Consider the following 14010-nt stretch of genomic DNA (forward strand, 5'->3'; position numbering starts at 1 on the left):
CAAAGTCTCAGTTCTACACTCTTCCTTCTCTGCCACACCACTGGAGATGCGTTAGTGACTCCTCCTGGCTGTATCGGCTCAAGGATACCCTGTCTGACCATCTGTTCCAGGTTCTCTGTCACCTTGTCTTGAAGAGGCAGAGGTATTTTTATGGCTTTGCAGAACATTGGCTGTGATCCTGGTATCAACTTCGCATGGGTTTTGTAACCCCTTAAAGCAGGTAGGTGTTCAGTTGTGATGTTGTTCACACCGTGCTTGGGTAGAAGGTCTCTATCAAGTAGTCCAAATTCTTTATCAGACTGCAAAACTGCTAGTCGTTTTTGTGTGAGCCTGATTCCGTTCCACTCAACGTCTCAAATAAGTGATCCCAGAAGCGTTAATTGATGACCACCATAAGCTTCGAGATGTCTTATCTTACCATCCAACTGAGGTTTACCAAGCTCAGTCCATATTTTTGATGATATCATTGTGCTATCTGCACCTGTGACTACCAGCATTTTTAATTTGCAGTTATTTATTGAGATTTATTCCCATGTCGCAGACATGCAAAAGATTTGTTCATTAGTATATAACATTCCCATCTCCGATAACGGAGATGCTTGCCCTGAAGAAATATTTTCTTTGCAAAATTTTTTCTGTTCATTGTATTTATCTGAGTTTGGTTGGGGTTTGCTTCTACACATTTTTGAGAAGTGTTGCACCTTTTCACAGGTGTTGCATTTTTTACTTAGCGCTGGACAAGGTCTAATAGAACGTGGCTTACCTCCACACCTAGTGCACAAATTGTTGCTTTCCTTAGCCGTAAACTTTTCATTTCGCTTTCGAAAGGTCTTTTTGAAGTTGAGCCCAACTTCTTCTTTCCCAGTAAAGGGATTATTACCTGATGAAGAACTTGCAAAAATCATTGCATAACTTCTGAACTGTAAGCTCTCGGTCATTTCAGTATTCGACATTGTTGGTTTTCCTTGAATACCGTCTAGTAGTCGAAGTTTTGCTTCAGTGACCCTCAAACCTGAGATAAATTTTATTTTTGTCAACTCCTTTTCGGGGTTGGCCGCTGTTTTGAGTTTTCCGCAGTCAAAACAGCGTGCTTCTTCTCTAAGACGTGCTAGGTGATCGTAATCTGACTCCCCTACAACTTGTATTACGGACAAAAATTTAGCCCTTTCTACCGTTACTACTGTCTCTTTAGGAGAAATATAATTTTGAATCGCCAATCTGATGTCTTTATACAGAGTGTCTATTAATTTCATAGGACTAACTAGTCTTCTAAATTTAATAATTGCATCTTGCCCGCACGTACTAAGGAAGAGATTAATTACTTGCAGGTCCCGTACAGTACGATCGGTGTTGATTTTGTCCCTTTTCTTCTCTGCTCGACATTTCGCCACAAGAGACAAAATCCACGCAGTAGCTGATTCTGCATTCTGTAGATCCAAAATATGTCTGTCTGCAGTTGGTCTGAACACCATTGTCTTGGTCGATAACATGGGTCAAAAAATTTCAATAAGTCGAATTTTAAATTAAATTTGGAACTGAAAATAGACAAAAATTAGCTCGTATTTATAGTAGTTATCTATGCGAAAATAAACAGAAAAAAATTAGATTAGCTAAAAATATTATACTTGATTGACAAGTGAATAGATCTCCTTCCGAATCGCGGAGGTGATTTTCTATTTTCGTCAACTTTTCATGAGAATCATATTTGGCCTAGGTACAATCGAGTTCATTAGTTGGAGGCCAGTGGATGTTAGAATCAGGTTTCTGTTGGTTGGAGAATTTACTTCTGACACATGACTGATAGGTCAATAAGATAATAATAGCACCAAAACAAAATTAGAATTAAGTTTAGTTTTGTGACCCTTACTTATCGACATAACAACAAAGTTCCTCAGGTAAGTTCTTCTTTTGTTCTTTGAAACTTTAAAAAAGAAAACTTCTAAGTTTCTCGATGTTTCTTTGAAACCTTGACTTTCTGGTTGATAATCTGAAAGGAAACAATACTTTAACAATCTAATTATTGCGGCTGAGAAAATGTTTAAGGCAGTTTTAAACAAAGTTGATAACACTTTTTTAGTCAAACATGAAACCACCACAGTGACAGAAAAAATCGAATTCAGAACTTACTCGAGTTCAAAACTGTTTGTGTATTGAACGGACATGAGAAACAGCATTCCTTTTTTTTGTTGTCCGATTAAAAACTTTATTTAGAATTGATTACCAATTTTCTGTTTTTTTGTTCCTGTTTCTTATAAAATGATGGCAACAAATTATTTAAGGCTTTCAGCAATAAACAGTTATAACAAATTTTTGGAAAGACTTATATTGTTTATAGTTTTTTCGATATTAAAACAAAACCCCGTCTTGTCGTTGGTTTGAATTTCAACAACTTACAGCAATGAAAATATAAAAGAGCAGTGGAATGATTTAAGTTGAAAGAAATAAACGAAATTTTTGAGTTTTAGTACTAAAATAATGCCAACTCAGTTGAGCTGCTTCGAATTGCGAGTGAGAGCGGAAGTGAAAAAGTCTGCTCAAAATATATTGGCCTTTCATAGATAGGTTTCTAATAAACAAATTTAAAATTTCCCTTTTCTAATAAATGTTTTTTGACGATTGCAAACGTATACGCTTTTTAGGGGCGTTTTAGTAGATATTAAAAATAGCTATATGAATTTATACTGAAAGTTCGTCCGCCTTATATTTTTGATTAGGGGAAGGCTGGTCAATAAACTCAACAACAATAAACACAATAAACTTTTGTGTGCATATAAAAAAATCTTACAGATACTTAACTTAATAATTTAACAGTCGAAGACATTTAGTTCATGTTAAAATATATTGTTAAAATAAGTTTGTTGTCGTTGTTGTCCGAAAAAATGTGCGCATATCTTTATGTTTTTTTAAGGTCATCATTAGATTGAGATTCAAAACCATAACGAACTGACGTCGGGCAGAATGCTTTCAAATGGCTGGCGAGCGATTGATGATGGAGGCTAAATTTGGTTTAACTGAAGATGAGCGGGGGGAGCGATGCCCACATTGATGTGGGGTTTTGAGGTTTTAGTAGGGACTGGTCAAACTTCTCCGGGTTTCAGCTGTTTATCCCGTTTTTGCGGGGGAAAAGGGTCAGACAAAAATCGGTCAAGCGAAACAAAGCTTAAAAAATGACAACAGGACTGAATCACTGCATCAAACTTTGTTTGAGTGCCTTAAAACAATTTTTTGCTTCAATTGCATCAGAAATTTTTTTGATTAGTTCCAAGTTATCTTTCTGTCGTTTGCGGATTTTTTTTCAGGAGACTAAATTTTGATAAACAGATAGGAAAACTTAAATAATTTTTTCCTTAATTTAACAACGGACAGATCAGTTTTGAAGTGTTTCTGCTATTTTTTTTACATGGGAACACTTTATACAACAACAATATTACTTAATTGTTACACTGTTTTTCGAAAAGTATTTATTTTGTTACATTTTTGAAACTAAATTCTTTTTTTATTATTATTAGTTTATAATATTAAAATTATGGCTTCAGCCGAAAAGAGTTAGATTAAGTGTGGTCATTAGGGCACTTTCTCAATCTGCCAGCTTTTTTTGAAAGCTCTTCCGTAATAGAAATTCACAGAAGATACATTGAGACTTCTAACGGAAAGACAAGAGAAATGAGGGTTTTATTGCTTTTTAAAATACAATAAGTAAATAAAAATAATTGACCTCTTTAAAACAAATGGTAGTTCATCTTAACTGATGGTAGTTAATGTAATTGCAATTGATGATGTACACTAAAATTAATGGTCAAGTAATACTTTTTTGTGACCTTGGTGTCATCTCAAGTTCGTAAATGGAATTAAAGTAAAAGCAAAATAACATGAAATTCGACAATATTTAATTATGACTAATTAAGTTATATTCATTCTGGCAGTTATCTTTAAATGTAGATTTTTTCTGGGTTTGGTTTTTTGCTAGGTTGAGCTCAAGACAAGTAAGAACGCGGCTTAAACTGAGAATTATCAAAAATTAGAAAGAGAAAAAAAGACTTCGTTGTAATCCCTCATATTTTAAAATTTTCTTTAATAATTAATCTATTTTTTTTCTGAAAATTCTGCTTATGGCACTAATTGCAGTTAATCAAATTTTTAATTTCATTGAACAACAATTTGACAATTGTTAATTACAAAAAAATTTTCAACATTGATATAAATAATCATAATGATCTTTTATGCAAAAACAGCATACGCGCTTGTAGCAGTAAACTTTCATGATCACTAAATCGGGCTTGATTTTGTATTTGCTACAACTTTTTAACAACTTTTGAAAAAACCCAGAACTATTCAGATTTCATAGACATATAAAACTGAATCCTACTACCGGTTGTTTCGGAAGCTGGAGTTATCCTCAGTAAAGCCCTCTCAGTAAATACTGCAATACTGATGCAAAAGATCCTTTTTAAGTAGCTTTCAACTTTTAATTTTTTCTTATTATTGTTAGTAATTGATGAAATACTGTTAAAACACTCACGTGCTCATTTTAAAATGTCGATAGTCTGCAGTGTCTGATGTTAAAATGCCAGAAGTTTCTACTTAGCCAGAAGTTGAATTCCGTTGACTTTGGTCATTTTAAAACGTGCGCGTTTCGGGTTGTAAGCATGGTTAAGTGACGCTGCAGAAGTCACTTCGAAATTTTGACTTAAAATCTTTAACCGCTTCGTGGTTCTCGATAGACGCCAGAAGTTCTCAGTGACTTCAAGCAGAGTCACTTAACCATTACTTCTTGACAAAATGGTTAGGGTCCAGGCAGTACTAAGAAATGACGGAGACAAGGTAAAGGGGAACTTAATATCAATCAGAAACACTTTATGTTTCGACTGTCCGTTAACAAGATTGTTCAATGCACTTTTAAAATAGTGCAATTTAAAACAAACCATACTCTAAACAATTAAAAAAGATAGAACGATATCAAATATAAACTACGATTGCGTAATTTTATAGTAAATTTGACAGTGATTAATTTATAACTTTGTTAGTTTCAACTTGCTGCTTATAATTAATATTTCAAATCTTCGAATTTGAGAAGATCCGGAAAACGAACTGATTCACTTTTGTAAAATTTACGAGCTGATGTGAATACCTTTGCGTTTTAGCTTAAATCTACGTAAGGGTCTTTCCCATTATAGCCCCCTTGAAAATATAGCCCCCCCATTATGGTATATTTACCATGATTGAGGGGGGGGGGGCTATAGGTTATCTGACCACTAAGCTTGGGGGGGGGGGCTATAATGGGAAAGACCTGACATTTCACCTCATACATAAAGTTGAAGGTTCAAAACAGCTCGCGATATAAGAACATCAGGCAAATAGTTTCCAGTTTTTTTTTCAAAAGTTTTCCAATCAAAACTTTTCTCAAACTTTTTTTTTTAACTTGGTGAGACATTAAGAGAAAAGATTGATATCTCCGGGTTTAGACCTCGATATACGAAAAGACAATGCTGATCAAAACGTGGTATGAAAAGACACTCTTCAACCCAAGTAGCCTATGATATGACTTCAACTGAATCATAGCAAACCAAGCTGGGGGGGGGGGGGGGGTGGGAAAGACCCCTACGTATATCAGAAAGTCTTACTTATATCAGGACCCCAAAACATCTTCTCTGGCAAGTAGAGATAGTCTGTCCCGTTGTAGTCATTCGGATCCCAGATGGTCGAGTTTGACTGATAGAAGAAGACTCTTAGCATCTTGGCCGTCCAGATCCCATTCTTCTCGTCAATGTCAAGGATCTGGCCCAAGTCAAAGTGAACGTACACCGAGTTATTCCTTAAGTTAGTTCGGAAATGTTTCCTTTTACCTCTAGAGAATTTTACCTCCTCCAAAGCACAAGTTTTTTTTACTCTTTCAGTATTGGCACGGGCCCCTTTTTCTATTCTTACGTCTACATATGGTTCCATGGTTCAGAATACAATACATAACTAACCAATATTTAAAGTAAAATATGTGAAAATTTTTTTAAATCGGCCAAACATGTGAAAGTCTCTATTGGCATGATGATTAAGTAACCCGTCTTTGGCTGTGAGAAATAAATTAAAGAGCTAAAAAGGCTTTCGACAATAGTTTTCGTCTGCAAAGAATTTTTTGGTTTTGTAGTACTATCTTGAGGATTTGGGGATGCTCAATTTCTCGTTCAAAACTGGTAAAATGCTTGTTATATCTAAGTTTAGAAATTTTTCTTTTTTCAGTTTTTAAAAGTTGCTGCTTTTATCCCAGTGAAACGAAACTTGCAAGACCTTAATAGTTTTGACAAAACACGGATTATCTTACCTTGATAGGCCAAAAGTTCTCGGTACATTCTTTTAAGATCTTGCGTCAAGATCTTATCAGGGGGTTTCAAGAAATTTTCTTGATTAAACTTGCCAAGATCATGGCTAAACTTGGCAATAACAATTTGGTTAAATTAAGCACTATTACCCAAAAATAAAATAGCTGAAAGCTGATGTTTGGAAAAACAAAAAAAATTGGGGGTAAGTGGATCAAATGAATTGTATCTATTTTATACATCAAACTGTCTGCACCACCTACACAGCTGGTGAATCGAACACAAATTATAGGCTCAGAGTTAATAAGAAAGTAAAGCAAGAATTAATCTATTTGATTTAAGACCGGTTCAATTAATTCTGTTCTAGTTTCCGTAACAAATATTTGATCTGTGACATTTCAAATTTCAACAATTTTTTTTCGCTATTCTTCTTGTCTGGCTCTTCATCTATTTTATCGATCTTGGTTCTTGACACCCATGCAAAGATCTTGCAAGTTCGTACATATCTTTATATTTAACATGTTTTAGTATCTTTCTTATCAAGATGTGTCAAGTTGCGTTTTACTGGGATTGTATTCGACTAGTTTGACGCTGGCAGGAAGTTAAAAATGACAAAATGACTCATTTAAGCGTAGATTTAGACTACTATTTTTGACCAAGTTCATAGTTAACAGTTATTTAATAATTAATAGTTTTGAAAAGAGGGAGGACGATAGCCTACAGAGTGAAGCCAGTATTATCTAATGTCAAAAGACAGTAGTCTAATTCTTGATTGCTCACCATACAAAAATCCCAGTAATCATACAAGGTCATATATGATCCCCGGTAATCATAGAAGGTCATCTTTGATTTGTATGATATCCTGGTAATCATACAAGGGTCATAAAACTTTTTAAAAGATGCTTAAATAGTCACAATTGTCACCCCGCTTTCGCCTTAAGTAAGTTGAATTATGATACCAGTTTCAAATTATACCAAACATGGTGATACCTCGAGGCAAAATGAAACATATCCCTCAAGTCAATAGGCTGAGTGTGTTTTGGTAAAGTAGACTTCAAATGTTGCAGTAATCTCTCTTCATTCTCAACAACAGTCTGTGCTAACGAAGGTGTAAAAATAAAAGAAATTGTAAACAAAATCAATAAAAATAATTTCATTTTCAAAACCAATATGTTTAATATAGTTGTTCGACTTTCGACAAAAAAGTAAGGAAATTTGTGATGTCAGGACCAAACGCAGGAGTCAAAAATGAAGATTATAAGTTTAATAAAAATGTTTAGTTAATCAATAAGTTTAACAATTCTAATAAATAATAACATATTTTGTTTAATTCTCAGCAATTTTGCAATAAATTTTCAATGAAAATGAACAATGTTGCGCATAATTAAAAGAACCGAAAATTGCGTGACGTAACAATAAACGTGTTTTTAACAGATAAACTTGAACGGCAGTTGTTTAGATCCAGCGTCTGGAACAATTGTAGGGATTTGGATAAGACCCTGAATTATGGACAACCTGCAAAGTGTGTTGAGTCTTTAAAATATGTCAGGAACATTTTGGGAAGCAATTAGGGAATCAATTGTGGATTTTACAATCTTAGCTATTTTCAGCTACCTACATGATAGCAAATCAATCTTGGTGATCAAATCCCCCCTCCTCCCCCCCCCCCCCCTCATAATGCCGCACCACAACAACACAACGACCCCTTGCGACATGAGGGTCCCAGCAATGTCTATGGCGCCTCGCTTTCTCTGTTGTTTTGACAATTTGGCGAGATTGCTGTTTTCAACTGGAGTTATGTATGTACAGCAAATTTCAAATCATGTCCAAATTAGGATCTTTTTGGGTTGTACTTTCACAACCTGCTCAGAGGGTGTATGCTAATCACATGCAGCCATAAGCGCATGTATTTCTTTACAGTATCATGATTAGCTCACAGAATCAGATGTTTTTGTACGGTGGGGGTGGGAAGAGTATAAGGATCTGATCGTAGGAATAACGACAAAAAAATTGCGAAATTCTTTCCAGTGATTTGGAGGAGAACTGCGGATTGTGTGTGTGTGTGTGTGTGTGTGTGTGTGTGTGTGTGTGTGTGTGTGTGTGTGTGTGTGTGTGTGTGTGTGTGTGTGTGTGTACGTGTGTGTGCGTGTGCGTGTGCATGTGTGTGCTGGGGGGGGGGGTGGAAGTGAGACAAGACAGGGGTTAGTGAGTTTAAGAAAGGGTTAAGTGGGTTTAAGGGGACTAAAGGCTCAAATATAGAGTTTGGAGTTGAAGCTGTTTGCATTTGTAAAGCTGTTATTTTTGACAGAGCAGAAGGAAGACAATCAAATTGTTTCCAGATTTTGGCTTAATGTCAAATCGCTAAACGCAAGACGAATCTGGGTTCAATTATAACCGGACGTGTTGCTGTAAATGTCTATAAAGTCAAATTTATTATCTTTTTTTTGGGTCTCAGGTTTACTCCCCATTACGATGTGAGAGGGGGATGTTCTGACACACAAAATCCCCTTTCTCTATAGTCCGAAAGAAACGGTTGTCGTGAGGTAGTTTTCAAACATTTAAGTAAAGTAAGTTATTGCGAAAAGCTGAATGAAGCGAAACGAAATTTGACATAGCATAATCAAAAGTACCTCGAGGAAGTTTTTCAGTCTAATGACTGTGGCAGTATAGGGAGAGGAGGGGGGGTGATGTTCCTGTCCAGTTATGAAAGAGACAATAGTATTCTAAATCAAGAACTCTTTGAATCAACGCCACCACCAATTAAGGTCAAAAATATTTTCAGATTACTTGCAATTTATAATTAAAAAATTGTTCCCACCTATTATTTCAGGACGAAGAACAAAAAGTTTGTATCTGCAAAAAGTGAGCTTTACCGCTCCTCTCCAATCAATAATCAACTTTTTAAATTCTTTAGGCAATCGATGCTCGAGAGAATTTAAAGAAAACCTATACAAGAAACAAGGCGGCTCGGTAATGTGCAATGGCACATAAGGTTCCGACCCCGCCCATCCACAATTTTGGCATAATTGTCTACCAAATGAGGAACAGATAGAAAAAACCAAAAATTATTTTTTGCGAATCCCAAAAAAGCCCAAGTCTTTTTCAAAAAATTCTGTATGAACGATAAGATAACCTCCAAAACAAATAACTCAGTGGAGTAAAAATTGATACATTAGATCGCTGTAATATGTCAATATTAAGAAAGCGAGTCAAAACGAACAGCAAAATCAAACAACAACAACAACAAACATTAATTACATCAAAAAATTTATGTCCCTCTTAAAAACTAAATTTAATAACAAAGTCAACATACCGCCAGATAAACCTGAAACTAAACAAAAATAATTTTTAAATCACCAGAAAACACGTGCGACCAGTCCATAAAAAGGTTTGGTAACAATTATACAAAAAAGAACAAAAACAGAAAAGTAAAAAAAATTAACTTATTTTTTTGAAACAATTAACTTCAAAGTAATAAATACCATTAGGAATAAATTAATATTACCACAAATTTGCGATTACCACTGCTTCTATAGAAGGGCATTAGGACCTGACCATATTCATTTTTTAGAGCGGCTAAAAAGAACAACAAAGAACAAACAAAATTTCAATTGAAACTTGCCAGAAAACGCTGTCAAAACCGTCAAGCCAAATTTTGGCACTCAAAATATATTTGATTGCGCCTTCTTCAAACAGCTATAATGTAGTACGTGGCCATTCATTAGTAAGACTAGGTAACAAGTAGACAAAAAAGCGAAGTGCTAAAGTATGTAAAACTTTTTATTTTTTTTCGAAACAAAATTACATTCAATGTCATGAAAGGCATTAATTACAAAAAGAGCTATTTAAATATCGTCGTTTTTTCATGAAAAGGAAACCCTCGAGACCTGTAATTATCCAGAATATTTCTTGCATCTACAAAAAGAACGTCAAATATGACAAAAATCAAATTAATTTATTTGTTTTTTGTGAAAAAGCGGTGTCGAAGCCAGTAAGGTCATAACAAAATCTTTAAAAAAAAGATTTTGGGACACCAATCCCTTTTATTCCCTTGACACCCATAATGTCATATTTGACCTGTAATCAACTAACGAGATTAGGTAACAAAAAGAAACATAAAAAGAACCATTAGAAATAAATTAATATTACCAAAAATTTGCGATTACCACTGCTTCTATAGAAGGGCATTAGGACCTGATCTTATTCATTTTTTAGAGCGGCTAAAAAGAACAACAAAGAACAAACAAAATTTCAATTGAAACTTGCCAAAAAACGCTGTCAAAACCGTCAAGCCAAATTTTGGCACTCAAAATATATTTGATTGCGCCTTCTTCAAACAGCTATAATGTAGTACGTGGCCATTCATTAGTAAGACTAGGTAACAAGTAGACAAAAAAGCGAAGTGCTAAAGTATGTAATACTTTTAATTTTTTTTCGAAACAGAATTACATTCAATGTCATGAAAGGCATTAATTACAAAGAGAGCTGTTTAAATATCGTCGTTTTTTCATGAAAAGGAAACCCTCGAGACCTGTAATTATCCAGAATATTTCTTGCATCTACAAAAAGAACGTCAAATATGACAAAAATCAAATTAATTTAATTTTTTTTTGTGAAAAAGCGGTGTCGAAGCCAGTAAGGTCATAACAAAATCTTTAAAAAAAAAGATTTTGGGACACCAATCCCTTTTATTCCCTTGACACCCATAATGTCATATTTGACCTGTAATCAACTAACGAGGTTAGGTAACAAAAAGAAACATAAAAAGAACAAAATTGCGAAGTTAAAAAAGTTTTTTTTTTAATTTTGGAAAACGATGGGTTTGAAAGTCACAAAAGCCATCAGCTATCTGCTAATATCAGAATATCAGTTTTTCTATTCTTCCATAAAAACCCAATGAAAGCTATCACTATACAGGAAATTTCATACGACCGAAACGACAAAGTATAAATGACAGTTAAGACAAAATTAAAAAATTCAATTGATTTCTTCAAGAAAGAGGCGTCGTGGCCATTAAAACGATTATTTATATCTTTCAGGATTTTAATATGTTCAATTGTGCTTTAATTTGAATGCTAATAAGGTGACATGAGAACTGTCAATAATGTGATAATGTGACAAAATTAGAAAACGTGAAAAACTGGCAAATATCAAAACAAACAAAAATCTAAAATCTTGTAGTATCAAAGCCAGAAAACAATAATTTCAGGCTTAAAACTGCAACCGAGAATAAATGTTAACTCAGTAGAAAGAAGAAGCAGTCTTTTTTTGCTGACACTAAGCTGGAAGTTGAACAAATTAAGAAAAAAATAGAGGAAAAGTTAATTAAGCCATTATTTATTGAAAAGTCAATTATTTTTAAAAAAGAAACGACCATAAACTTTCAATTAAAAAACTAAATGCATTAGCCTGGAGCTGATTAGCAAGCGAATTGGTTGGACCTATCACTCCTGAGCTTTGATTTGATATGTTCTGTTCTTTATTATTAAAAAAAGTCTTTTTTTTTAAAAAAAAAGACCGACTGATTACAACCCGAATTTTTTTGGATTGTGACAGTCCAAGAATGGCCCAAAACTACCCCTGTTAATACTTATTGTCCGTTAAGAATAATTGATTTTTCGAATGTTGTAGATATAGATAATTTCTGAGTTGAAACTCAAAATAAATTTTGCGTTTTTGATAATCAACGAGTAAAGTTAGCAAAAAACGGCAAAGTTTTAACTACAAGGCACTCTCTGCGGACTCTGAAGTAGAAATAGCCCCCCTCTGAGTCTACAAAGATTGTATGAGTGTTGTTTGGGGGTGTACTGTAGGCAAATTTAATCAAAGTGGACTAAAGTAGCTTATTTCGTGCTGTTGTTGATGAAAAAGGCTAAATTTTGAAATGTTTATCCAGATTTTTTGACCAAAAAATTAAATCAAAACAATCAAAAATGCTTGTTCGTCTTCAAAAATAAAATCAACGACACTATTCTTAAAAATTATAACAAATTTTAGCAAAATTGACGAAAATTTAGGCAAAAATTCCGGAAAATGTGAATAAACACAACGTGAATTCACTCTTCTTTTCTCAGAAGTTTAAGCCTCGATAACTCCCTGTAGAAAACGAAAATTAAAAAAATCTTTTTAGTTCCATATTCTACGCTGGACGAGCTTTCTAATGATACCAGTCTCAACTCTCTACGATGAATATATCGAGCGGCGAAAATTCACGGAACAAAAAAAAACCCAGTTGAGTATATAGTTCCTCCCCCCTCAAGAGGGTCGGAACAATTAGGAGATTTAATTCCTAATAACGATAGGCTCCCAAAAAATTAGGAGATTTTTGCTGTTTTGCTGTAAGCAGACAGCAGATTATATGAAATTGAGATCTTGGTGATTTTGATCATGGTAAAATGAACCTGTTATATTTTATTTGATTAAGGAATCAAAAATGAAATAATGTCCCGATTGACAACAAAAACTTGTGTGGTCTTAATCCTGCTCGGGCTAAGACGTGTTTATTAATTGGACACCCTTCCAATGATTACCTACCAAGCAATTTGCTTCCGAGCAAGAACCGCCTAAAAATGTGGCATGATTTTTCCAGCCCTACAAATTTATTTGGGGATTACGAACTTAATTAGCAGTTCATTTGACAGTTGCCAACGCCAGCTTTTAGGAAACCATTTCTTACATTTGAGTATTTTTAGTGGCGAGAGAGAAAGAGAGAGAGAGAGAGAGAGAGAGAGAGAGAGAGAGAGAGAACTCAGGAAAAAATTCCGACCAGAAAATTTTCATTCAAAAATTGTGCACTATTACGAAATTTCTACTATTAACGAGAAATCAAGAAAAATGCGTTTAGAAAAAATTATCTTTACAGGAATTTTTAATCTCTGAAAAAAATCAAAGATTAGTAGAGAAATAAAAACCTGGTGTTCAGGAATACCTCTTGGCAAAATCTAAAATTCTGCAAGGAGAGTTTTTTTTCTAATTTTTTCTTCAATTTGTCATCCAATATCAAAATTAAATTTAAAAAAATAAATTCTATGAGAGTTAATCTAATATTCAAAACTTCTAAGACGGTTAGATAAAGTATATGCGGTTAATACGGACAAATAGTGAACTGTTTTACAAAAAATAAACATAGTCAGCTTTCATAGGAAATTTTTCGTTCGCAATCTTAGATTTAGTTTTTTTTTGAATTTTAATTCAGTGGGATTTTTTTCTAAATTGTTTGTTAACAAAAGGGCAATGCTCAATTTTAAAGTTAAATATTAGGAATCAATTCTTTTAAGTAAGAACTTTTTATTAAATTTTCAGGTATTTTTACTAAATATTCGACACAGAATACTTATCTTCTCTCTAATTCGTCAAAAAATTGTTTAATTGTATAAAACTTTCTTATAGGTTTTTCATTTCTGGATTCAGAGGTTTTCTGGGGCTTTTGGGGAAATTGCTTAAAAGAGAGCAGAAAACACTCAATGTCAATTAGTTTTAAGAGGTATAAGGTTTTTGATCCCTGGCCTGATCCTTGAACATTTGCTGATCTTTTTCAATTTATTGGCTTGAATTTTAAAACTGCAGGTCCAAATGAGGCCATAGTTTTCTAATTTCCAGGATCTCAGTTGCTAGTTTTCAAAATGTTTTTCCGACTCGTTCCATCTAATTTTGGTTGAGTAGGAGCGGATGTAATAGATCGGTTGAGATGATTTTCAGCTAT

General features: G+C 34.0%; 1 protein-coding gene across 3 annotated transcripts in view; it reads right to left on the reverse strand.

Annotated features, from left to right (window-relative positions):
• The window catches only part of LOC142340220 (neuronal acetylcholine receptor subunit beta-3-like), a 39743-nt gene that overhangs the window by 12168 nt on the left and 13565 nt on the right, over positions 1 to 14010 (reverse strand). For 2 of the 3 annotated variants that reach the window (XM_075390739.1, XM_075390741.1), the window contains exons 2-3: positions 7322 to 7823; positions 5622 to 5811 (exon numbers count right to left, since the gene is read on the reverse strand). In XM_075390739.1, the coding sequence (XP_075246854.1) occupies positions 5622 to 5811; positions 7322 to 7465 (334 nt within the window). In that variant the 5' untranslated portion in view covers positions 7466 to 7823. Of the gene's footprint in view, positions 1 to 5621; positions 5812 to 7321; positions 7923 to 14010 lie in introns of all 3 variants that reach the window. The other variant, XM_075390740.1, reaches the window with a different exon arrangement.

Source organism: Convolutriloba macropyga, chromosome 5, assembly GCF_964194025.1.
Source record: "Convolutriloba macropyga chromosome 5, txConMacr16.3, whole genome shotgun sequence".
NCBI lineage: Eukaryota > Metazoa > Xenacoelomorpha > Acoela > Convolutidae > Convolutriloba > Convolutriloba macropyga.